We start from the raw sequence: 26,289 nt of genomic DNA, 5'->3' as shown, positions 1-26,289 counted from the left end.
ACTGAGTTTAAGTCCTCCCTTATCTTTACACATGATTCCATAAAGTGATCTGAAACAAAGAGTCCAATCTGCAGGGGTTACTCTTTAGTTGCTCCTCAGAGCTTATTTGCATAAAGGTAATAATATCCTCAGGTAGGCCTAATTACAAATTCTCAATTGTACCCCTGAAAGAGGGCAAGATTTAAATGGAGAATTACAAAGGGCAAGTGATACAGAAGGATTAAAAAGTGCCTATGGTATTCTCCTGGATCTTCTTTCTTAAATAACCACTTTTAGCCTGACACTTAGGTATATACATGCAAACTGCAACAAAAAGAGATTCATTCTTAAGTGGCGCATATGAGTGATTTAAGAATGAAATTCAAGCATGGTCCAGACCTATGTTATGCGTCATGTACAGAGAATCTCCTTGTTTACTAAAGAAACAAAATGCATCAATCTTGAATCTGGAGTTCAAATATGATACTAAAATCTACTAAAAATCTACATCTTAATGCAAAATTAATATTCTGTTCACCATATCATCATAATCATAACTCCCCAACGTACTTAGAGGTTTTTTTAGATTTTGTGATTTTATTGGAATATTTTGGCATCAGACAGAGCAGTTCACTGACCACTGGATTGCACACTAGAGCACCATCTCAGACCAAAACAATGGTTTGGTCGAAATAAACTCTTAATTTGCAAAGTTATATGAGAAAATATTCTCTATTCTTCTATATATACGTAATGTTAATCCTCTGGGACAAATGCCCCCGTCAAAGTACATCCACTAAAAGTGCTTGTTTTTGCCATACTGAGATTGTTATGTTAAACGTCTGAAAACAAGCATCCCTATAGGGATAGACCATCGGTTTAACCACTCCAGAGACTAAAACTGCAATTTTACCTTGTATATCATAACTTTCTCATAGTGGACAGAAACAAAATAAAAACTCACCAAATCAGTCTTTGGTAGTCTTTCCACTGGTCCAACAAATACAAACTCTGCTTTGGTCAAAATAAATCCTTAATTCACAAACATAGATGAGAAAAACTGCAGTTTCAGTTGCTCTACTCAGCTGCACACGGAGCAGACTGGCTATGTAAACAAACCAGAGAAAAGCTGTGATAGCAACACGGGGAAAGGGAGTGTGACGTCTTTGTCTGCTCAGGACACCATGACTCCAATATATCTTTACATAGAAAATGGTTGTTTGCTGCTATATTAATAGATTAATTTATTAAATGTATTCTAAATTTCATATGTATAACTTTTAAGAGGGTTTAGTGGATCAGACTTGAAGCACTCATAGGAGCACACCTCACAGAAAAACAAGAGATTTATGATAAGAATACAGAAAAGTCTGCCTGTTTTAGCAGCTAATGTTTTATTTATATTTAACAGAGTGTCTTTGTGACAAAACAGTCATTATCTGTAGCTTGAAATATGCAACACACAAACCCATTTTTTCTATATCATTTTTCAACAAAAAATATACTCCACAAAGACAAATGCAGCTGTACCATGTAGAGTTGAACAGTTATGAGTCTTTCTTTGACAAAATGGCTCAACGATAAATCATGAATCTTTCCTCGGGTGTAGAACAGCAGAATGTACATGTATCGCTCATTGTTTGTTTCCCATTATTGTTCAAAGTCTGTGAAAATTCTCCTGCTTTATTTTATTGTCTTTTTCCCGCTTTGGCTGAAAATCTTCCTCTGGTTCGACCAGTTGTTGTCCTCAGACTTAGTGAATAGTAAAATTACTCTCTGTTGCGGTTCATGAGCATCACATTGGCTCGGGGCTTACATGGCAGAAACAAAACAAAACAAAAACAAGTTCTCCTCCCCCCCTTCTTTCCGTCCCTCTCAGCCTCACTTCTTTTGCTCTAAATCATCTCACTATTGTTTATAGCCCTCCCTCAGAAGGTTGAAGTCAAAAGGTGGAGATGACTTCTGGCTAAGAGTGTTTTGCCCTTCTAGACAATCAATAAAGTCGTCTGCACTTTGCAAGAAGGCAGACCAAAAAGAGAGATGGAGGGATGCTGACTGGGGACTTCACTGAGGGGGGTCAGGAGTTCTGCTATGAATTATGTCCTTTGTTAAAAAAAACATCCGCATCACAGCAGCTCGCAGGCAGAGCAGTATTTTTCTCAATAAAGAGGAGGTAATCCAGGCTTAGCAAAGGTATTTTATTTCTGAGTGGTGTTAGTCCGAGGTTAAGCTGTCTTTGCTACAGAGGCAGATATCTGTGGACCAGAGGTGTCAGAGGACTTGATTTCCACTGAATCAATTTTTGCCATCATCCAGAGTTTCCTGCCTTCATCAACTCCCAGATGGATTTTCTAAAAGTCAGTTTTTCCCAAATTCCTCCCTTCCTTTTCTTTTTGGCCCTCCTCTTGTTTGTGCCACCGCCTCTCAGGTTGTGTGTGTGTGTGTGTGCGTGTGTGCGTGCGTGCGTGCGTGCGTGCGTGCGGTGCGTATGTGTGGGTGTGGGTGGTATTGTAAAGCAACATACCTCAGAGGAAGTAACTTATTTACTTGTGGCAGAAATGTCAGTATGTATAAAAACAACTCTAGAGATGAGTGGCAGCTGCAAAAGAAAATCAGACTCTTCCACAGCTATGTGTGTGTGTGTGTGTGTGTGTGTGTGTGTGTGTTCCCTCATCAGATGGTCTCCTCTTTCACTTATATGGTTCCGAGGCAGGCCTGAGGAAGAACCTAATCTGGTCTCATAGCTCAATTGCTCCACTTTTCACTCAGCCTAATCCTATATGTGCAGTCTAGCAAGGCTGTAACTTACAAGGTGCCATGAATTTTTTAACTTTTACTTTCAACAACAAGTAAAAAAAAAAAGAACTTCTAAGAAAACTTCCTGGCAATCCTCAGCGGAGTATGGCATAGGAGCTGAGTGAATATGGAGCATTTTTTGATCAGTTGAGGATATGCCAGTTTCGATCCCTTAGCTGGCAGCAAATTGTGTTTAAAAAAAAGCATTTGTGCTGGCTTGCATCTTATAGCTATAATCTTTTAAAGTGTGATTGATCCTAAATTACAGCTCTGTGGCAGGAAGAAGAGAAACAAAGAAAAAAAAAGGCATTTGGATCAGTTTATTGGCCCTTGGGTGTGTGGAAACATCTGGACCATTTTAACCACTGATATTGAGCTTACTAATATGATTGGTTGGCAGGTGTTACAGTATTTTGGATCTTTGAAAGCTACTGTTTTTCCGAGTTGTTTGCTTCAGTTCAACTGAAACTGAATTGCATTTTTCAGCCTGGCTGCTACAGCATACATGTATCTGCTTGTTAAATCCCAGTTCTCCTGCTAGTAAGAATTTTATATTTTTTATTTTTTGGTTTTATGTTTGCACCCTGCGTTTTTGCATGAATTAGTCTCTGCCGAGATAGATGGAGAACTTATTTGCATACAGCCAATGAAAATGCTTCATATTTGCATGAAGCAGTAACATCGGGGTTCTATCATAGGCAGACAGTGACACTGACTAACAGCTAGACAGCAGCCTGCTACACAACACAAAAGCCACATTATCTTTCCTGCTAAAGTCTCCTCCTTATCTAACTTACAAACATGAATACACATCTTGTCCTGAACTTTCGCCTGTTGAACGAGCAACCAAACAAACATGCACCAGGGGGGAAAGGGCACTGCTAATCAGTTTGCTGGCTAAATAGCTAATAAGGTGCTCAGCTGCAGCACAGTAAACAGCATGTAAATGTGCATAAAAATATCACTTCCGTCTGTTGAGATGCTGGTGTGGGCTTTACTCTTCAGTATCACTGCTAACGTCACACTCTCTGCCCATTGCTTAAGCTACAGCCTTAGTTTGTTTATTTTGGCTCTCTCCCCTGCCGTGGCTTAGCTTGCCAGCTCCTGTCAATCAAATAGACATTGACACAACCTTCCAACTGGCTGGCTCCCCTTTTAAGGGAGTGTACCTATGTTCCCCGGGTTCTATGTTCCCCGCTTTGTATGGGAACCCTAACCCTAACCCTAACCTTAGCGGGGAACATAGGACCCGGGGAACATAGGGGTGACCCCCCTTTTTACTCTTATCAATACATTAAAAAACACATTATTGACTGCAAAAATTGATGACTAAATTAGTAAATGTGATTCTTGTTGGACACAGTGGGACAGGACTTACTGTCCCCTAATATATATTAATTAGACCCTCATTTGTTTTTAAACGGTGTCAAGGGTCTGAATATTTGAATGTACAGTACTTTGGAGCGACGACAGACAAATTTTGCATTCAAAATATACTTAATTATGTAACGTCTCATGTTGAATCATCTGTTATGTGACAGCTTTCTCTGAACCCATGACCTAAAGTACATTCTGTGTGAGGTTAAATATCGTTCCAATACTGAGAAATTGTATATCTTTAATTTTCACTCTGTGTGCTGTGTGAAGGAATAGGCAGCAGATAATTTTTTTGGCCATGTAACCCTCCACATGGTATCCTGTGTATGTGTAGGTGTTAATGAAAGTCTTGTGTCCATGGTTTCTTTACACTCCTGTGTGCTCTCAATGATGCTTCAGCAGCAATTCAGGCTCAATCTGTCGTGCCGTGGCTCTGCGTGCAAGCACAGATGGGCCTTAGACACAAGCACCCAGGGTCCCAAAGGCCCCAGGAATCTATCAGAGAACTGCAGAAGTAGATTCAATCTCATAGGACATCGTTCTCAACATCCCCTCCATTACCCTTGCGCTGCCTGGCAACCATCGCTACAGTCACGGGTTCCTGTTTGCATGACCCCAGAGAGACAATCCCATTGGCTGCGCACAATGCCAGAACATAAAGAAGGGTTATCCCAAAGGCCTGTGGGAATGCTGTGCCAGCACAAATGTACATAGGTGTTAGAGGGCACAAAGAGAGTGAGGAAAACTTGTCAAGGAGAGCAGGCGGAGGGGTGAAAGAGACAAAAAGATAAAGATGGTGGAGAACAGGAGAAGGTAAACAATTTCAGATTCAGATCAACTTTATTATCCCACTCGGGGAAATTCATTTGGTTCAGTGCCCCAGACATAAAGACACCATAAAATCCACAATAAAAACAGTAGCATACACAGTAAGACCACAGCATAATCATAATAAAACACATTTGATCACATTGAGACAGAATAAGTAAATTAAAAACAATTTGACATAAAGGTGCAAGTGACCATTTAAGAGAAAGACCTGTTGATTTAAGCATGTATGTGATACACGCTGATGGCTTGAGGAGGGAGTTACGTTTCTGCTATAGAAGCTATAGTAGCCAATAGATTGGCCGATGTGCATCTGTGTGTTTACATACAGTTAGGTTTATTTCCCCTGCTTATATTTAGATGACTAAAACACAGCATGAGCTACCTGCAGGTCAACAAACATTACCATGTTTTAAATGAAACTCAAGTGAGGGGATGAGCTTGAATTACCATACATTACCATACTCTCACTGAGCCAAATATTACTGCTACTCTATATGGCCCGTATGTATATGTATATGTATGGAAATCCAGCAATGAAGACGAGGCGTGCATGCATAAGCACACATGGAGATATGCAAACACACATCCACACACTCAATTAACCCCCTGGCGGTGCATGGCCCCCCTACTAAACGGGCTCTCTGTCTGCTCATCATTTACACAGCTCACATTATCCCTCTACCAATTTTCCCTCAATGAATCCGTTATTCTATTTTGAAATGCAGAAAGCGAAGCAACAGAAATGCACACAATTTGTAGGTGCTCCGAGCCTGACACCCAACTCTTGACTTTGACGGGAAAATGGCGGGCCTTTGAGAAGTGAGTGACTCAGATTACACTATCCTGTAAAAGCAGTTGTTCTGGTAACTGAGAGATTTATTGAGACCCACATTTTCACACAGGCCTGTGTACACACACTAATCCGCTCTCAGACATGTTTTCACACACATTGGGTAGACACAGCGCGCTTCGGGTAAAGCAGAAACCAGGACGCTGGAGAAGAATCCTTCCACTGTGTCAGAGCTACTGATGTATAAAGAATTCACTCCAAGGAGCAGAGTGTATCTGTGCTTTCTCATGTTCCTTCTCTTCTTCTTATTCATCTCTTTTACTGAGTGCCTCACAGGAGAGATTTGACAGCGTGAGAGAAAGAGAAGGAAAAAGAGACTGGACTGTGCACTAACCGGGTTTGAAGAGTAAAGATGTATTTAAGCCGACACTAACGATGTAGAGCATTATGGGCCTGGACACTTACTTGATTTATTTTGCTAAACAAAACCGCAAACGTAGCAGCACAGAAAGACCCTAAATAAATTGAATTTAAATTTTTAAATACAGAATGACACATAGCTGCCTAATTCAAACAGGATTTACCTTTTCTACTCCTAGCTGGCTCTCTAACTGATTTTCAAGGAATATGTTATCGTGTAGTCACCATAAATCATTCATAAGTATCAGAGGAGATCAGAGTGAATTCATCACAGGAAATCAGAGTGAATGCTTTAGCAGCACATGTTTGATTTGATCTATAAGATCTCAACTAAAATGTCAGGCATGTTTAAGTGCTGTAGCTCAAATCAGTGGGATGTGTCAGGATGATACCCAGTCATTCTGACATAGGGTGAGGTATAGGCACTGACTAACAGGTGGCTTCTGTGCTCTCTTGCTCTTTGCAGAAAGCCCGCTTGGCCAGGATACGAATAACCAAGACGGAAGGCTCCAATGCCTTCCTCCACAGCAAGCGCAACGGCCTGTTCAACGAAGCTCTGGAGTTCACGGTAAGACCAGCCTCTGAACCACAAACATCACAATGCTTCACTTGTGTCTGATCATACTTTTCCTCAGATTTACCCAACCACATATGACATATTTACTGACGACCTCTGCGCCTCATTCGAAAAACAGTTTCAAAGGATTTCAGAGTGGCTAATAACTAAGTTATTGGATGCAGGCTTTGCTCCTCCCTCCTTTAATTATCAATTCTTAGAATGCACCCAGCATCCCATCAGAGCAGCTAACTGTGATCTCATTCGATAAGCGGCACTTCTAATGTGAGCATCTCTGAGCCCAGCTGCCCAGCTGAGGAACAGGCTGCAGGCAATGCGGCAGGAAATGTAAACACAACTCAAGGATGTTCCTCGCCTCACCAAAATGTTGCGGTTCACAAGCACTATAGTGGCCCGGGGCTGACACAGTGCAAAAACAAAAACAAGTGCTTCTTCCTCCCGCTCCCTCTCTCTCGTTTTATGTGTCTCTATAGCTCTCTCTCCCTTCAATAACAATTGGTGAGGACAGAATATGAACAGCACCAGTGCTTATACTGAATAATGCATTTAATTCATATTGATATTGCCTTAAGAGACAATATACTGCAACCGCTGTAGTGTTGTTTTTATATATGTGGATATGTTTCCATTTAACTTAATGGCCAGCAAAGTGTACATCATGAGTAAAGCTTGCTTGCACAGTATATCCTTAATGATTAAGTTGTCTTTTAAGATTTATGATTACTTCTTGACAGTCTTAAGAGAAACTGAATTTTAAATATAATATGAATAATGAATTTTTATATAAACAAGAACACTCCTTTTGCTGTTTGTTTTATTTATGACACTCAAAAAAGACATTTATTTATGGTTTATATTACTTACTTATTATTATGTTATCTAATTATTACTTTATAAAGCAATGCATGCACCTCTTCAGTATATTGTTGTTGTTGTTGTAGTGATGAATACTTTAGTAACAAACATTGCTTTAATGCAAAAAGAAGGTGTGCGATATAATGATTATGGGGTTTATCATGAAAACCTGAATGAGATAACTTTTTTCCCCCATAAGATCCAACATTATCAGTATTTCAAGACTTTTTTACTTCTTTGTACAGATACACTCCTTTACTTAATATATTATGTGTCTTGTATCACATTCATTTTGACTGGCTGCTCATGTCAATAGTCAACAATTACCAGCTCATTTAAAGATGCCTGCTCAATAAAATCTTAATTGTTGTCCAACTTAAGTATAATTCTAAGGCAGCTATTTACTAACAACATGTACAACACCATGCAGGGCGACACAGTGTGTTTTGTCGCTCAGCAGATCAAGCTGTTTCCTGTCTCTGCAGTATGGTGGCCACCTGGGTGGTGAGCCATAGCCGCCTCCAGACAGACTGCTGATATGGGCTTGCAGTCGCATGTATAGAGAAATAGACAGAAATAACTCAGCTTAAACACCTGTTTTACTGCTGTGTTAGGTATAGCGAAGCAGCATGAACACAGGTGAGTGGTCTTGGCTAGGACAAACCGAGTCATCAGCGAAGGAATGCACCCTCTCAGCAAAGAAGCTTCTGCTTACAGCACCAGCCACCCGCTTAACAAACAGAAAATTGCTACTACAAATCTTCCAAACATGGCATTTTACTTGCCTTTCGGCAGTGCTGTGGAGCATGCAGGATCAGGGCAGTATTTTTTGGCTTTGTTTTTTATAAACAGCTCAACTACAGATTCTGCTGGGAAAGACTGATGCAACCCATTGAAAGCCTGTATGTGAAACACTGCTTTACTTCTGACAAGAACAATGATGGTGTACTGCAATATACTGAAGAGACATCCTCCCAAGCTCAAGCTAAGGATATTATGGCTACTATTTATAACAGTAATGCAAAGTAATCAGTTTTTTCTGTGTAATGGCTCTTCCCAAAACCTGTTTAGATGATTAATTATTCTTCTAAATATAAATTAAAAAGAGATCAGTTCTTAATATAAACTGAGAGACCTGGTGTACATAAAGGAAGCAGATAACACAATGTTAGATGACGGCAATTATTATATTAAGGTTTATGTTTCTGAATATGATCTTTCTGCACAGAGCAAATGTTTCATGACAGTCAAATGATTTATTGGACTAATAAAACAAAATAAACATATGCATGGACAAATATAAGGAAATTAACTGATGAATATTTACAATCAAATGTTGTTATTTTTTTTTCTGGTTTCTTTACTTTCGTGGAGGATCCACAAGGCTCCTCAACAGTCTATCTGACTCACCTCACCACTGCCCAGAAATGAGTTTTGTATCCAAACCACCACAGAACTAGAGATAGCACCCACTTGTTTTCACGCACACACACAAACAAACACATTAACAGGCCACAGCATAAAAAATAAGGAATAGGGAAAATAAGTCATTAAGGAGTTGCCCGTAGCCAGCCTTTGCAATAACAGAGATGGAGGCAAAATGTCACGATGGAAATTATTTACATGAATTGTATATACTGTATATCCATTAGGACTGAGTTTTGCTAGAAGTCTCCCTTACAGCACAGATCAATGCACTGGCTCCACTGATGTTAGCAGACATGCCTCACAGGGTCGGAAAAGCAATGTTCCTGTGTCTGACTGGCGTGACTGCAGCCCTGGTGGGTGTCCGTTCTGGGTACTGACCTATGAACACTAGTAAAACTCTACCTGTCTGTTCTCTTTTTGTCTCCTTCTCCAACTGAAGCAACTTCCATACAAGATGAACCTTTCAGATCAGGTACTGAGACAGCAGCAGGCCGCACACCTCCCACATCTGATTAGTGTCTTCCTCAAAGAAAATGTAGCATAGCACTCACTGTGTGTGCATGTGTGTTACAGAATTCCACTGAAGAGGAGCAGCGGTTAAGCAAGTCTACTTCTCTATTAGAGAGCCAGCACCACCACCTGCTGCACTGTCTGGAGAAAACCACTGTGAGTGCATACACACACACACACACACACACACACACACACACACACACACACACACACACACACACACACACACACACACACACACACACATTCAGATCTCTATTAATGATAAACCAAAACAATGTATACAACCTGTATTTTTTTCCAGACTCATAAAAAATAAAGTTGCTTTATAGATTTTAAAATACAAATGTAATATTAGGATAAACTTCACATTGTGCAATCATCCATATATTTTCTCTAGCTGTGGCTCATTACGGGAAAATAAGTGACATCCAGGCTTAATGTGTATAGATCTGCAATATTTGTATGTACATGAGCAAGTGCAGCCCACTATAGCGTGTTGTCCGGTACACTGCATTTCCCTTATGATACACGCTCGTCTGCCTGTATGTGATACAGATGCGCTGTTTCAGCCTGGCACAACTCAGGGCTTGGCAAACAAAACTATCTAACATACACTGCGGCTGCACACACTCATTTTTAACCTTGTATATTTGTGAAAATGGAACACATGAAGGTCAGTGTGAATGTGAAGTTTAACCTGAAGTAACCAATTTTAGGGCCGCTGAAATGAAGTGTAAACACAACACTTATATATTATCAGCTTTAAAATTGATGTAGAGAATATGTTAGCAAACAGTTGCTTATTTACACAGGCAGTAGAGCAATACAGCTTCGTTTGGAGTTGTGTTTGTGTCCACCTGACTTGAATTTAAGTTCAATATTCACTCTCCTTTTAGCTCTGTTTTGCTTTCCATCAGCTCCCAAGGGAAATATCCGGCTCTTAATCTGCTAAATGCTCCACTGTGTTGTTCACCAGTTAGCTGTTAACCTTGACTGTTTGCAATTTAGAGTTGGGCAGGTAAGGTACAGTGATTTTTGGAGTTTTTTCACTCAATACATCTGCTTGCTGTGGCTGAAAACAAAGCTGATGAGAGCCAACCAAACGGTTGCCAAAACCCAGACAATGGGCCCAAAGTTATATAAACATAGGGTCATAGCATAGCATATAAACTGCAGAGTCAGGAGATGTGGGTTCATTGCTACAAGTGCCCCCTTTCACATACAAAGTAGAATTGATTATGAACTGAGCTCCAACACAGTAACACATACTTTTAGCTGTGTGCGTGCACACACACACACACAACACACACAAAGCCAAACACATTCTCAGAGGAGTTATGAACCCTATGAAGCAGAAAATGACAGGCTATATCAAGCCATATACAGTATAAATGTCACATCTTTTTTTATGACTCTCTCTTTGTCTTCCTCCCCTTGCCGGCCTCGCTCTCTTTGTCTTGTTTGTAGAACCACGAGTTTGTGGATGAGCAGTATTACCAGCAGAGCTATCTGGAGGCGGGGCTGCAGAATTACCCTTCTCGAAGCCCCTCCCTCTCCAGCCAAGATGGCGTGACAGGCACATGCTGCAGCCGCCGAAGCAAGAAGCACCACACCCCTTTACCGAATGCCAGTGCCCCAGCACACATGCAGCCTTTGACACACACGCACACACACCAACAAGGCTTGCAAGAGCTCAGCACCATCCACATCCAGCCCCTCAGCACCAGGTGAGCTTAGGATTTCAAAAGAACTCTAAATATCCTTCCTGCTATGATGTTAAAGTTCTGCAATCAGTTTGTTCAGTAGCTTTTGTATTCAGAAGCCAGTGAAGAGAAGATGATGATTCACTGATCAAGATTTTCTTTTTTTCAACAAAGTAGATATATTTTTGCTTGTGACAGTGGCTTTCATCATCTGTACTGGTAGTGAAACATCTTAGCAAGTAACTTCTAACCAGATTCACTTTTGAAGCTAGTGGCTATAGAGACAACAAACCAAGCTTTCTACATTAGCTCAATTATCCATCATGTAATTAATTGACAATTTTGTCCCTACGTTACAAAGTCCTTTTACAAGGGCTAAATCAGATTATTTTCTCAACAAATCAATAAATCGTTTGTCTATAAAATGTCAGAAAATAGTGGAAAAGGCTTGTTAGAATGTCCTACTTCTCAAGGATTTGTATTTAATAGCTTGTTTTATTCAACCTGAAATTCAGATATTCAGTTTACTGTAATATATGACAAAGAAAAGCAGCTAATCTTTACTGTTTCCTTGAGGAATTACTAAAACAATTAATCAGTTATGAAAATAGCTGCTGATTATTTTTTCAATCGATTGACTAATCAATTTTCTCTGCAAATTAAATAATAAATAATTGCAGCTCTATTGCAAACAACTGTATACTTACACACCCAGAAGACACAGAGAAACATGAGTATCCCAGTGGAGTTGTTGTTTTTTTTGGCCAACTCACAAATGTAAATCAAATATTCCCTCACTGGCTAGCTCTCGATTGGTCCATCAACTCAAATATTAGAGGGTATTAAGTTTGCTTGACACTCAGCTTTTTTCACAGTTTACTTTGGCTCTCTGTCTAAGCTTGTTTATAGGAAACAACTTGCTGCAATTTCATTAGCAGCTGAAAGCTGTGTAAGACAGAGTTGGGTGTTGATTCTCAGTGGGATTGACTCTACAACAAACACTTTCACAATTATACCTGGGGGGTTTTTAAAGCTCCATTAAACATCTTGACCCATTCACGCTAATGGTGTTTTTCCAGAGTTGTTTGAAAGGGGTAAAAGGGAGTACCTCCAAGACAGTTTTCTCCTTTGGGAGACAATAAAAGCAACCTTGACCTTGAACGGTAGTTGGGTTGTCAAAGGAAATCATTCACTTTTCCTCAACCAGAACTGGTGTGGGACATGAACCAGTAACCTTCAGTCACAAACCCATCTCTTTAAAGGTTTAGGCTAACTTTTAGCAAAATGCTTCTACACGGACAAACTATCCTAAGCCTTCATTTTCTTTCTTTCTTTCTTTCTTTCTTTCTTTCTTTCTTTCAAGCCGCTCCAGTCTGAACATGCGCGTAGACGACCCAGCATCCCTGAACTGCCAGAGCAGCCAGATCACCACAGCAATCATCAGCATTCCCACACCGCCAGTGACAACTCCTGAGGGTGATGCTCATCTGCCCGCGGCCCCCACCCACCAGAACGTTGTGAAGGTGTCCGCACTGTGAAGACTAGAGTGCAGGCGCATCACAAAGAAAGACAGATAAAGACTCATCGAGACAGACTGAGGGACAGAGGAGGACTGGAAATGATGGAGGAGAAGGCATTTAGAGTCCTAGTCTGGCCATGGTGGAGCCTGCCCTCTGCTGGTCATGTACTGTAATGACATGGACTCCCTTTACAGACGGAGGATGGCTTTTAGATACAGTATATTCATGTTAGTGGTTGGCATGCATGTGTGCGCGTATGCGTGTGTGTGTGTGTGGGGGTGAAAGAATGGGGAATATGCGTAGGGAGTCATTTTAGATGAGGAGGCATGTGAGAGTGTGCCACCCAAGAGTCGGGGGTGTGTTCCCAGAGAAAGTCATGTGTCACTGTGCACAAAGCACCTTTTTATGATTTTCGCTTCAGTTTGACTCTTACGGTCTTTTTTTTAAACAGGAGATATAAGGGAAAAGGAAGGAAACTCAAAAAGGAAAAAATACATTATCAAAACATTTTTTTCCCACTGATTTAATGCTGCCCTTCTGTTTTGTGTCATTTTGGTCACCTGTTGATAGATAAATATGGCGCCATTCCTTTTCAGATCCACTTTACTTGAGTGAAAATTCTGTTAAAGATGAAGTATGGTTGGTGTGTCTGTGATGGCGTTACCAATGGGTTTCATATTTGTGAATGAGTATATGTACATTTTTGATAGATAGAGGAATCGTGACGTTTTGGATAGGAGGTATGTGTGTGTGTGTGTGTGTGTGTGTGTGTGTGTGTGTGTGTGTGTGTGTGTGTGTGTGTGTGTGTGTGTGTGTGTGTGTGTGTGTGAGAGAGAATTGTCTCAGTTGACTGAAAGTTTTCAGTTTCCATTCTTCTGGAAGTCTCTATGGCTCAGTATATGGTATATTTGACTAGCTGCCACTCTGAAGGGTTCATCGTACATGTTTCTGTCCGAAATTCTCAGCTACAAGCCTTTTACACGACATGTGCCTGTTTTGCTGGAGTAAAAAGAGATATATTTGTTTTTATAGTTTTCTGAATCCTCCTACCTGTTTTTTTCCCTTTTGGCTGTTGCAGCCCAACAGACCTCAAATAACTCAATTCTCTTAACAAAGAAACCAAAAAAATAAAACATTTTGAATTCAAACCACCACAATTAAAAGCACAAGGCATTTTGCTGGGAATTTCTGACATGAATCTGTCCTGAGCCCCGGTTCTTTGTGAATATTGTTAATAGAATATTTTGTAATATTTGACCATCGTTTGGCAGAACCAGTGAAGCTGTCTTCTCGTTCTCTCTCTCTCTCTCCCTCAGTCTGTCTTTCTCTCTTCCTCTCTGCATTTCTCTCTGTCTCTCTCGTTCTCTCTCTCTCTCTTCCTCAGTCTGTCTTTCTCTCTTCCTCTCTCTGCATTTCTCTATCTCTATCTCTCTCTCTTTCTCTCTCGTTGTTGTCCTGTTGTATCCCTACCTCCTGTGTGAACAACAGTATGCTTTCAGTAGTCTTTATAGCTGTCAACGTTTTTTCTTCCCCAAACTCAGCGGGCATTTTTCAAAGTTGTTGAGTATGTGTACTCTATGTGGTTAGGAAACTTGGTGTTTGTACTTTTTGTCCTCCTTGATGTTTCAAAGGATTTTATTTACTTTATCTTCTTGAGAACTTAAAGCAGGGAAGTCTGTTGTAACGGTGACCACAGAGACATGGAGGACACTGGATGAGCCATCCACAGATCTCTGTCACCAAAAAAACTTGCTATTCTGTCTGTTCTCTCAACTCACAGCCCCAACATGTAACTTTAGTAGTACTTACCATCAAATCCCATCAAAGTTGACCTTTGTAGCCATGGACGCTGACCTTTTTAGCTCTGCTACCCTCCTAGCTGATTCCTCTCTGTTGGCCTTTTTCATCTTGAATGTCATTCTGAGTCGAACAGCTACACAGACAGTTAGGTCTGTCTCTGGGTAGATGAGACCATGCTGGGGTTCCACCAAAGCAGGGCAGAGCAGCTTCAGTCAGAACAGACTAATCACCCACTTCTGCTTAACATAGATGAAATAAAATGTTGATTAAGAGCACACAGACGGGGCTAGAGATGCACCGATATATCGGCATACTGTCCATATCAGCCAAGAGCATATTTCAAAAGCAATACTAGAATTGGTCTAATACTATGTCTGCCCATATGTAGCTGATTTTATTTCTGTAGAAATAGATTGTATTTAAAACAGCTGTCAAACTAGCAGCAAAATGTATCAGTCTTTTTAGAAATATTTAATTACCTTAAGATGGAGACATCTGAAAAGCTTAACCAGTTTTACACATGCATTTGTACTTTAAGACTTACAAAATAATCACATATCACAATCATATCGGCCAATATGGGTGGAAATGTATAACATAATTGGTACCATATCAGCGCATCACTACACAAGACCCAAAGGTCCCTTAGACTCCTCTGTTGAGCTTTAGTTCTCTCTGATCCTGAGGTTAGTATCGACCCAAAGAAAGTCAAAAATATGCTACAGAGTTAAAACAAGATGAGTTTTATGTCTGATATTCCTAGCAGTGATCTAGTACTATTGCTGGTAATTTAGTACTGTACCCAGTGACAACAGCTGCCTAGATCCAGTATTAGTGTTTAGTCAAATTGTGCGCAAATTTACCTGGAGTAAAAAAAAAAGAAGACAAGCACAGACAAGCAGAGCTTTTTCAGTGTAATTTTAAAAAGTGGGGTTGAAGACATTGACTTCATATTCACAGCATCAAGTCTGACATTTAGGATCTATTGAAAGCCACAACAAGGGTATGACATAGGTAATGGCAGAAGTGAGGTTCCCTGTATTATTTGTTGCTAGGACAGTGATTAAACGTGATTTATTTACTGCTTCCCTGTTTCAGGACAGGTTGTTGTGTCTCAGCTGCACTTTCAAATGACACAGTTTGAATTATTATGTAAGCATATTTCCGCTCAAAGTGTCAAAGGATTGCATTTTTTATCTACAAACAACAAAAACAGAGGTCTGTAATTGTGTTTCTCTCTCTCTCTCTTTCTCTCTGTTATGTACTCTCCTTTGATTGTCTTTTTTCTGGGCTCAGTCAGTTTTCCTCTCACTCTTTGCTTTGCCCTCCTTTGCCACCTGTCATTGTTGAGACTACTGCTGTGCGTATCTTGTCAGGTGTTGGATATTATTTATGACCTTGTCTTGTGTCCCAACTGTGAAACGCCTGATAAAACATCTATATCTGCCACAAATACAAAATATGTGGACTCTCTTCTTCACTCGCCTCTAAATCACTCTGTGTGTGCAAGTGTGTAAACACAATGTAGTGACTCAGTGGTATTTTCAGTTCCCAAAAGTGCAGTCCATGTGATCCAAATGTTCAGGCCCTCGGTTTTAGGGGACACCCTGGGATGGAGGAAAGGATCTTGCTGAGTTCAGAGCGAAACTGTCTGGTGACTAAAGTGTAGATGAGGGGATCCACTGCAGCCTGCACACAGGTCAGAACCATAGCTGATGTCTCTAGCTCCATCAGCAACTGTGGGAACAACAGGAGAGCACTTAGGATAATGCAATGACATGGAATACCTTTCTAAAATGTTTTTGTAGGACAGCTACTGTGTGATCTATAGGGCCCAAAAACCCCAGTCCAAAACCCAGACAGAGAAAGTGTATTATTCAAAACAGTAAAGTGACAAATCTTTAAAGCTGGAAGTAGTTTTTTTTTCTGATTAACCAACTACTACTATGATGCATCATTGCACTTTATACAGTGCCCAGAATAATATAAATAACTGTAATAACCATACCAAAATACCTCACTCAAAACCTACTGTTTTTGTGTTCAGTTTGGTTTCTGTGGTTTATTTTGAGGCTGTGGTTTTGTTGTATTACACAGAATTATTTGGATAGATGTTTCTAATATTCTGCACAGCTTCTCTGAACAACTATTAGAAACCTCAGACATTACAAGCATTTATCACAGGACTGTCATATTGGATTATATTTCACTGTACAGGGTTTATATAAATATATATATGGTCAATTTCATTTTCAGCCTGAAAAAACTCTGCTACACTCACTTTGTCCGTATTCTGCCACGAGATGACGTTCATTAGCAAAATAACCACCATGGGCACCCAGAACAGCGTGAACGCAATGATTATGTACCCAAAACGCTGGGCCACTTTCCCCTCCATCTGTTTCTTCCCCCGCTCCCTGGCCCCAGGTGTCAGAAGACACACTGCCCCCACGATCTCTGGAGGTCTCCCCGGGGCGCCTCCTGTGGACGAGCCCGCACGGGGAGCGCCGGCTTCAGCCACCAAGAGCATCGTCCGGCGGGGAGGCAGCGGGCTGCCGGAGCCCACAGAGGGCAGAGTCTTGAAGGAGTGCGGCGGAGCTGTCCGTGGTGCTGAAGTAGGGACACTCATCCAGCCCCATACGTGTTCGGACACCGTCGGCCTCAGCTGGACTCCCCGATTGAACACTTTCTTACGGTGCTGCCTTACAACTTTGAATATCCGCACGTAGTGGACAACGATCACAGTCAGAGACAACCCCCACACCGGCACCAGTACGTAGGGTCCAAACGGATCCCAATAGCGAAGACGCTCGTCGCCGTGCCCCCCGATGTGCGGACGGCAGAGCATGTAAAAAAGCGCCTTTTCGGAAAGTGTCAGAGAGATTACAGCCAAGATGAGGCCGCATGCCCAGATGGACAGGATCCAGAGGCGGACCCTCGCTTTCCTCCTCTCGGTTTGAAAGGGAAACGCGATGGCTTGGAAGCGCTCCACGCTGATGCTGACCAGCGTGAGCAGCTGGACGCAGCTGCACAGGGCATAGGTGAACTGCTGCAGGGTGCACACAGGCACCGACACCTGGCTGTCCTTCCCATAGCGCAGAAAGGAGAAGAGCAACAGCGGTGTGTCCACAGAGCACTTCAGGAGGTCACTAGCGGCCAAGCTGACCAGCAGCGCATTATTGCAGGTCTGCAGGCTCTTGGTCCTGAAAACAACCCAACAAACCCACAAGTTCCCGGGTAAACCAAAGACTAATGTTAAGGTTAGGACTGTGCAGTTGAATATGAGAAACATCGTATCCAAGAGAGTCTCATAGTGTGTGGTTGTTTGGTTCCAGAAAGTGTGCACGTCCATAATGTCACCTTCCTCTCATGAAGCCTGTGAAATATCTTTCATCCTATACAAATCCTCCTCCTGGTAATTGTCCACATCAGTGTGCTGAGCTCAGCCAGCACAATGGAAGCAGTCACCTCTGTTGCATAATGATGATTTTCAATAGGTAACATAAAGCTACAGATGGTCAAAAACAGCTGAAGTGGGGCCCCTGGTTTAAATTAATTTTTTCAAGGGCATTTGCCTTTTGTGTTGCCCAGCACTGATTGGGTGAATGGTAGGTAGCGGCTGATTAGCCTGTAATCAGGAGCATGTGGAGTTGTCTGACCTTGCTGTGCCTTGCTGAAGAGATTGCACAGTTTGGTCCCTTCTTCACCTTCCTCTAAAAATATCATGTTAGATTAACACCTAGTGATGTGGATGTCCTGTATACTTTATTTTAAAAAAGCAATTTTTATAAGCATGTGAATGTGTAGAGCCATAACAGAAGAATGCTTTGAAATACATGCTCCGTACTGGAAATTTATTAGACAAGTGATTGGGACATTCGTTGAAAAATACACACTCAAGACATTTAAGTGCAATGTGTTGGACCAAAAGTGCATTTGTACTCAAGTCCATCCTAATTAAGTGTCTTTTTTTTTTTTTTTAGGAGGCATTCAGACACATATCTCCAGCCCGTCTGAACGTCCTGATTAACAGTATTAGACCAGTCAGTACTTCCGGAGTTCTTCCATGTAGACAGCATTCATACGATAAGCTGCCATCCAGTTGTGTGCTGCGCTGTAGTAACTTTGGTAACCTTGCTCTTGAAAAGGAGACATGGAGGCATAGTAATCATTCCAGGCTCTGTAGCTGGCTCTCCAGTACATTTCAGCACTCCACTCCTCTTCCTCATCTTCGTCTTCTTCATCATCATCATCATCATCATCGTGTTCTCCTTCATCCCATTCCATCTCATTTTGCTCTACATTCATTTTCTCTGAAGTCTTTTTGCCTCGTTCCTCAATCTCTTCTTTAATCTTTCTTGATTCGTTCCTGCCGGTCGGACTGGGTCGCCTGCTCGACTTAACGTCTGCTACAGATTTGTAGGGCTGAGACAAAGCTCTCTCATTTGATGCACAGGTTGTCTGGGGATATATTTGAGGTGCAGAGGAAGCATAAGCTTTAGATTTGGTTGTCTCTGCCTTTGTTTTGGACACAGTGGGTGTTTGTCTAGCTTCAGTCTGAGGCTCAGTGTTTGCTTTATATTCACCATCGCACTCAGATTTTGAGGTTGAAGAACTTGGGGTTGACCTTGGACAAGAAAAGTCAGATTTCCACCGTTTTCCAAGTTTTAAACTAAGAGCACCGTCATCACCAAGTGTGACAGATTCTCTATGCCCATTCTGCTCATCGGGGCCACTGTCCTCTCGACCTCTGAACTCCCTGATGACCTCCACTGATCTCCCCAATCCTGTGGTAATGAAGCTGTGGAAGTCCCGCTCAGCCTCCTCAAAGGTCATAAACGTCGACCTACAACTCTTGAACGAGCTGAGAGGAGGGATCTTTGGCAGAGCGTCTTGCAGCTCTTTTCGAGTGGGCGCCGCCTGAGGAGGACTCTGCGGACGAGTGTCCTTTGCAGGAGACACTTTTCTAGGATTCTCTTCGCTGTGTGCTACCAGTTCTGGTGCTGCATGGATCCTCTGTGGCTTTCTTTGTCTGCTGTGTTCTCCCAGTTCTGGAGCTGGATGGATCCTCTGTGGCTTTCTTTGTCCACTGTGCTCTAGAGCTTGATCCGTGACCAACCTGGTACGCCTCTTCTTATCGGTCCTGGAGGAGAGCTGGGATAAGGCGCCCGGAGTGGCAGCCTCAGTGCAGACATCCCAGTCACACGGCTCATTCATCAACCCTGGCTCTATGATGGCTACAAAAGACAGAAGAGAGATAAGATTTCCAGAATTACTTCCACTATCCACATTAAAACAAAAGGCTTTAATTTAATGTCAAAGAGAGGAAAAAGTTACACATGCTGCATGAAAAACTCACATGGCAACGCAGACAAACTCAGGCCGCACTTTTGAGCAATAGCCATCATCTTGTTTTCCTCTTCACCATGGCAACAGTAGGTCACCGCCAGCCCCTGAGTGCCTACAAATAAAATGTAATCCTGATGAGAACCCATTTCAAATAACAGGAAGGGATAAAAGAAGGGTGTGTGTGCGAGTTGTGTGTCAAGGGATGACACACACACACACACACACACACACACACACACACACACACACACACACACACACACACACACACACACACACACACACACACACACACACACACACACACACACACACACACACACACACACACACACACACACACACACACACACACACACACAGTGTGCAAGCAAAGATTGAATTACCTTCTGTTTCCAAGACAACGCACAAGTTAAGTCAAGATAATTATAATTAAATGCAGATCATTAGGAAACCTATTGACCTTGCTAGGTGGGTCAACCCTGCTAATACTCCAAAGGCCCAAGCTAATCTCAAAATGGTGTTTAATGCAGTAAGAAAGAACCAGGAAATGCTCACTGCCCAGGCAAATCCAGTCTAATTCAGAGCAACATTACAGACTTTTTATACAAACAAAATACCAGCAGGAGAGAAAGTGATTTCTGTGTGGGCTACAACACTGAACATCAACAATGGTCTGTGTAAGATTGGATTTTTTTTTTTTTGGCAATGTTAAGAAAATTCTGACTGAATGGAAAAATAAGAATGAATAAATGAATGCAGCACAACAAAGCATTTGCTTTCCTCTTTTAATACAAGCAAAAACTAAATTTCAGCTATTTTAGACTGTGTTTTTAGTTTAGTTTAGTGTGCTTGTGTTCTGCTATAACCAAACGATATTGGAGACTAACCAAAGCGCCCCGCCCGTCCGATTCGGTGCATATAGGTCTCCCAGTCCTGCGGCACATCCAGGTTTATCACCAAGTTTACTTTGTCTGCATCTATACCTCTGGAAGTCTGACGAGAAGGAAAAGAGAGAGAGAGAAACAGCCGGAATTAAAGAACAGAAGCTGATCAGAAATAAAAGGACAAATAACACTAGTGATGGGTGACATATTGAAAGCAGTACAATGGAGTGAGTGTGAGTGTGAGTGTGAGTGTGAGTGTGTGTGTGTGTGTGTGTGTGTGTCACCAGGTCAGTGGAGATGAGGACCCTGCATTGGTACTGCTTCAGTTTTGACATCGCCTCCAGTCTCTGGTCCTGACTCAGACCACCTGTACAGGTCATCACACACAGTCACATCAGATCAGATCAACTGAAAGCAACTCTGCTAAGACAGACAGTCAGCAACAGGCCTAAATCACAGCAATGATATTCACAATCAATAATTTTTTTCATGTATTCAATTAGTTACTACATTTATGAGATGTCAAATTACCCAACCCCAAACAGATGCCTTTCCAACAGTCAAAGAAATCCCCAAATAGACAGATACCACACAAAAGACAGAAATGTAAGGTAATATAAAACATGATTTTCTGTTAATTGATTAATCATTTCATTAATATTTTCCAAAGGTCCGCTCACCTGAGATACAAACAGCAGGTAATCCTTTGGAGGACAGGATGTCTGCCAGGTGCTGAGCCCTGCGGGAGCAATACAGAGCAACAGCGTTTAAGAATTTTTTTCTCAGAGATGCATCATCAATTCATCAGCAATCAGAAATTATGAATGTTCAGTATCAATTCAAAATGCACAACTGAGATTTTTTTGTTTTCTTGGTGATAAAGATCATCGAGAGCACCCATTAAGACACATTAACAGCATGTGTCACCTTGTGTGTAGGTTGGAGAACACCAGGGCCTGGTTGAATGGGATTTTACTGAAAAGCTCCATCAAGTGCTGCACCTTCTCCTCGAAAACCTTGTGAGCTAGTGGATGGGACTGCACCAGCTTGTAATACTGCTTCAGACCTGGCAGGGGGCGCACAAGGACAACATACAAGGGAGAATGTCAACTCAAGCAAACGACTGAAAAGAAAAACAGTGTTTTTGCAAGGGGACAAGTAAATCATCCAAAGTGATTTTGGTGGGATTTTCCACCGTCCACTTTGTACACAGTGTGAAAAAAGTCTGTTACAAACATCAGAGTAAGTAATTCTGTCAGAGAGATGACTGTTTTCAGAGCGAGTCTTGTGTTACTCTTTGCTTACTGTCAATCACTTCACACCCTCAGGAAGAAATAACATTCTCTGCCAGGAAATAAGCCTTTAAAACATGTCACATTACAAGCTTCATTATCACGTCCATGTTGTCCTATTATGAGGCGTCTCTGTTAGCCAGGACAGGCGTTCATTTGACACTCTACATTCTAAATATGTGATCTAAATATAGCTGATAGGTCAACTAATTTGCCTGATATAAACTGATGCTTTAAACCATTTATATAGGATTTTTTGGGGTTATTCTTGTTGTGGCAACTGTGGTCTCAGTACAGAGCAAGGTCTTACCTTTAAGGCCCATGTCACCTGGATTGAGTCTCACAAACGTGGGCTCTCTCATGTAGCGGGTAAGATGCTGAGCGAGGGATTCTGGGTAGGTGGCGGAGAGTGCGAGCATCTGTTTGTTCACAGGCAGAGAGGAAAAGATCCAGCTGGAGAGAGAGCGGCGGAGATGTGATATTTCATTCATACAGATTTGTTTTTGAAGGTCTTAAGTCTTTTAAGCACTCTGAATAACATCACCGGCCTGCTGTCGCATCGTGTGTCTAATTAAATAGGAGTATGATTAACGATGTCTCCGTCCATCTTACTTTATCTGTTCCTGGAAGCTGCCTTCCTCCAGCAGCTTGTCTGCCTCATCCAGAACAAACAGTCTGATGCTGGCGGTGGACAACATGCCCAGCTCGATAAGCTGCTTGATACGACCTGTGTACATAACCGGGAGCATAGTTACAAAACACAAATAACAGCATGTTGGTTAGATAAACACGTAATGCCTCGCTGTTGGCCTCTTACCAGGTGAGCCCACAGCTACATGGCACTTCTTCAGATGGGGTTTGTCCTGACTCACAGGCCTGCCTCCGATGAAGACATGGCACTCAAGGCCCTCCATGGCACAGCCTATGGCCATCACTACGGAGTGGATCTGCACCGCTATCTCACGTGTAGGAGCCAAGACAAGAACCTGCAGGAGTGGGGGGGGGGTGGCATTTGTTAAGAAAATTAGATTAATTAACACCTATTCTTAATCTGCCCCCAATTAATTAAGGATAGGTAGGGATAGTTCCCAATCTGTAAGACCCCACAGCTAATACGATTACAGTGCACTAGAATGCAGCCCGTTCATCAAGAAGACCTTTATGCTTAATCAATAATAGTCCTCTTTCATTTACTCATCGACACTGAGCAGCTTAAAGCCATCACATTTAAGAAGCCCCCAAAACCAAAGTGATTACTTCTCATGACCATCTGTTGTTGGTAAAATGAGCAGTGATAAAGTAAAAAATAAAATAAAAGTTGCGTTTCCCCTTCTGAATACCTTCTTTTCATCATTATTCATTAGAAGATGCCTGAAGTCCGTCACATGCAACACTGAGATTAAAAGAACAGGAAAGATACATTTCTCCATATATTCCACTGGTCGTCTTGATCTCCACTGGATTTAAATCCGCTCACCTGAGTTCCAGGATTCTCCAGGATCAGAGAGTCCAGGGCGATGGTGCAGAACACACATGTCTTCCCCGTGCCAGACTTCGCCTGTACGATCAAATCTGAAACAGCAGATGGACAATGTAGGGCTCACACAATTCGTCTGAATAAGCAAAATCACAGTTTTGACTTCCACAGTTTATTACATTTGATTAGGTGCAATATTGACACAATGGTTCACAGCTAGAGTGCCTCCTCTGCTGCATCGAATCATGAGCCTCCTTTCCACGGTTAAACAAATCACAGGTGATTACTTCAAGTACACTGTGATTAACAGCTCTCCACTTCAGAGCTGCAGGCGAGAGCGTTTTCACAACACAGGCAACCTGCAAGTGGAAATTAACTACATCTCCAATGAGAGGATGAACGATTTTATCCGGTTGCATGTTATGTAACAAAGGTGTACATTCAGTTTTTTGAAAGTAAAACATTATAAAGTGTAATATCCTATTTTACAAGAAACTAAATCCAGTTTACCTCCATTATTGAGGTGGAGGTAGAAATCTCAGTGACAGATATCTCACAACCAATTAAACCAAAAACCTAAGTGTAACAGGGTGAGTTGTCACTTGTCAACCGACCCTTTATCATTAGACACATAACATGCAAATTATTAAGACAAAAACTAAGCTGGCATCAGTAAATCAACAACTGACTATTATATAATTCTGGAAATCTTCATGCTAGATGCTATATAAGACTGTATGCACATGAACTCACACAAACATACACATTCAACACTGAACAGTTTGTTCATTTTTGTTTTTTCCCTTTTCCCAGAATTCATGTCCAACAGTACAACACAGCCCTATCTTTTGGTTTTATCTGTAAATCCTTCAGCTGAGGAGAAAATCCACTGACCGCTATCTTTGTTATCACTAATTCTTTCTAATCCAATCAGCCAAAGAATGAAATTAGTCAGGTTAGGTTTTGGACCACCTGTGGCAGGTTATAAAAGGCATTTTCACTTTTTTGTGACACATACAAAACAGTTGATTAATGAGTAATGAAAATAATTGTTGGTTGCAGTGCGGTCAAATAAAATCGCTTATTTTATCTGACCACCAGTCTAAAAAAAAAAAAAAAAAAAGTATTCAGTTTACTATTAAAGAATAATAAGATAACCAGCAAACATTCACAGTTGACAAGCTACATTATGTGTATATATTATGTAGCATTTCTGCCTTAAAAAATAAAGACACGGTGTTAGGTTTACTTTCACATAAGACTGACAATAAGCAAATTCTTACAATTTAGAGGCTGGAGGAAGAGAATATTTGACATCAATTACGCGATTAATCGGCCAATGTTCTCAACTCTGACTTGAACCATTCCGAGCCTGCACTGTCAGTCATTCCTTAATTAGCCTGATCGTAAGTCATGAATTGTTTAGTAGTGCAATTTGGATCAGTAGTATCAGTCTAAGTGCAGTACTGTCAGGTAGGACTTTGATATATATTCAATATATTGTGTGATACTGTAATCAAGGTGATATATTGTGATTCAGATTTTCTTCTTTGGAAAACTGTCATATAAAGACCACCACCATATGCATCAAATTGTGAGTGGGTTGTGCATTTGTATTTATCAGTCTCTATAACATCCAACATCATAGCCCTCAGTTTACAACACTGCTGTCTAACAGTCGGGTGTTTCCACACAAAAATAGATTCAGTGCTTGTGAGAATCAATACAATATCACAATACAAAAATATTGCCATACTCAAGTGTATCCATATTTCCTTATACCCCTACTGCCAGGGCAGCTGGGTGCCATCTGCAGGATACGTTGTTGGGTTAATAATAAATAAAGTAATAATACAAAATTGCTTAAATTTGAAATATGACTGCTACTGTATTTGAACTGACTTCATATGAATATGGTGCAAATAAAAACTTGCTGTGTTTGGTCGAACAGCACAAATGACAGATTCAGAGGGCCGATCCAGTCAGCAGCTACATAAACACCCTCCATACACTAATACTATCTCTCTCTCTCTCTCTCTCTCTCTCCACACACACACAGACACTCACTCACTCACTCACTCACTCTCACTCTCTCTCTCTCTCTCACACACACACACACACACACACACAGAGAGTGAGACACTCACACACACAGACTCACACAGACTCAGACAGACAGACAGACAGACAGACAGACAGACAGACAGACAGACAGACAGACAGACAGACAGACAGACAGACAGACAGACACACTCACACACTCACTCACTCACTCACTCACTCACTCACTCACTCACTCACTCACTCACTCACTCACTCACTCTCTCTCACTCTCTCTCTCTCTCTCTCTCTCTGTGTGTGTAAGAGAGAGAGAGACAGAGAGACACAGAGAGACACAGAGAGACACACACACACACACACGTGCACTGGCCTGTACTGCTTTAATGCACCCACCAAGTCCGCAGCGGCCCAGCGGGATCGCCTTGAGCTGGATCGGGGAGGGTTTCTGAAAGCCTGCGGCGGACAGTCCGTCCAGCACGGCCCGAGACAGCAGCAGGGAGCTGAAGTCGATCCCCTCCGACAGAAGCACATCGTCGGTCCGTTTTCGCGTTTCTATGTCGTGAGCTGCTCTCCTCACGGAGGCAGCCATGTTGACTGTTTACCGCCGGAGATCAAACGCAGCTGCTTTAAT

At 41.7% G+C, this 26,289-nt stretch overlaps 3 protein-coding genes across 7 annotated transcripts in view; 1 reads left to right on the top strand and 2 right to left on the bottom strand.

The window, feature by feature from the left end:
- The window catches only part of LOC127377904 (potassium voltage-gated channel subfamily D member 3-like), a 94,078-nt gene extending 78,026 nt beyond the window's left edge, over window positions 1-16,052 (top strand). For all 4 annotated transcript variants that reach the window (XM_051426217.1, XM_051426218.1, XM_051426215.1 and 1 more), the window contains 5 exons: window positions 6,660-6,761; window positions 9,493-9,525; window positions 9,627-9,719; window positions 11,037-11,296; window positions 12,636-16,052. In XM_051426217.1, the coding sequence (XP_051282177.1) occupies window positions 6,660-6,761; window positions 9,493-9,525; window positions 9,627-9,719; window positions 11,037-11,296; window positions 12,636-12,810 (663 nt within the window). In that variant the 3' untranslated portion in view covers window positions 12,811-16,052. The remainder of the gene's footprint in view (window positions 1-6,659; window positions 6,762-9,492; window positions 9,526-9,626; window positions 9,720-11,036; window positions 11,297-12,635) is intronic.
- LOC127377918 (5-hydroxytryptamine receptor 1-like) lies at window positions 15,494-18,306 on the bottom strand. 2 transcript variants are annotated; one of them, XM_051426242.1, is made up of 2 exons: window positions 16,874-18,306; window positions 15,494-16,329 (listed from the first exon to the last, which is right to left on the bottom strand). In XM_051426242.1, the coding sequence occupies exons 1-2, from the start codon at window positions 17,942-17,944 to the stop codon at window positions 16,174-16,176; spliced, it is 1,227 nt and encodes a 408-aa protein (XP_051282202.1). In that variant the 5' UTR covers window positions 17,945-18,306; the 3' UTR covers window positions 15,494-16,173. The 2 variants fall into 2 exon arrangements, with proteins under 2 accessions (XP_051282202.1, XP_051282203.1); XM_051426243.1 differs by having other exon boundaries at window positions 16,236-16,329; window positions 16,962-18,306.
- A 119-nt stretch (window positions 18,307-18,425) lies between these two features.
- Window positions 18,426-26,282, bottom strand: ddx20 (DEAD (Asp-Glu-Ala-Asp) box polypeptide 20). The gene is made up of 11 exons (XM_051426207.1): window positions 26,052-26,282; window positions 23,598-23,692; window positions 22,938-23,106; window positions 22,733-22,847; window positions 22,431-22,573; window positions 21,756-21,894; window positions 21,509-21,567; window positions 21,113-21,195; window positions 20,832-20,937; window positions 19,952-20,053; window positions 18,426-19,829 (listed from the first exon to the last, which is right to left on the bottom strand). The coding sequence occupies exons 1-11, from the start codon at window positions 26,245-26,247 to the stop codon at window positions 18,637-18,639; spliced, it is 2,400 nt and encodes a 799-aa protein (XP_051282167.1). The 5' UTR covers window positions 26,248-26,282; the 3' UTR covers window positions 18,426-18,636.
- Between the last annotated feature and the right edge of the window lie 7 nt (window positions 26,283-26,289).

Source organism: Dicentrarchus labrax, unplaced genomic scaffold (assembly GCF_905237075.1).
Source record: "Dicentrarchus labrax unplaced genomic scaffold, dlabrax2021, whole genome shotgun sequence".
In the NCBI taxonomy this organism is placed as follows: domain Eukaryota; kingdom Metazoa; phylum Chordata; class Actinopteri; family Moronidae; genus Dicentrarchus; species Dicentrarchus labrax.
This window is presented reverse-complemented; position numbering and strand designations above follow the sequence as displayed.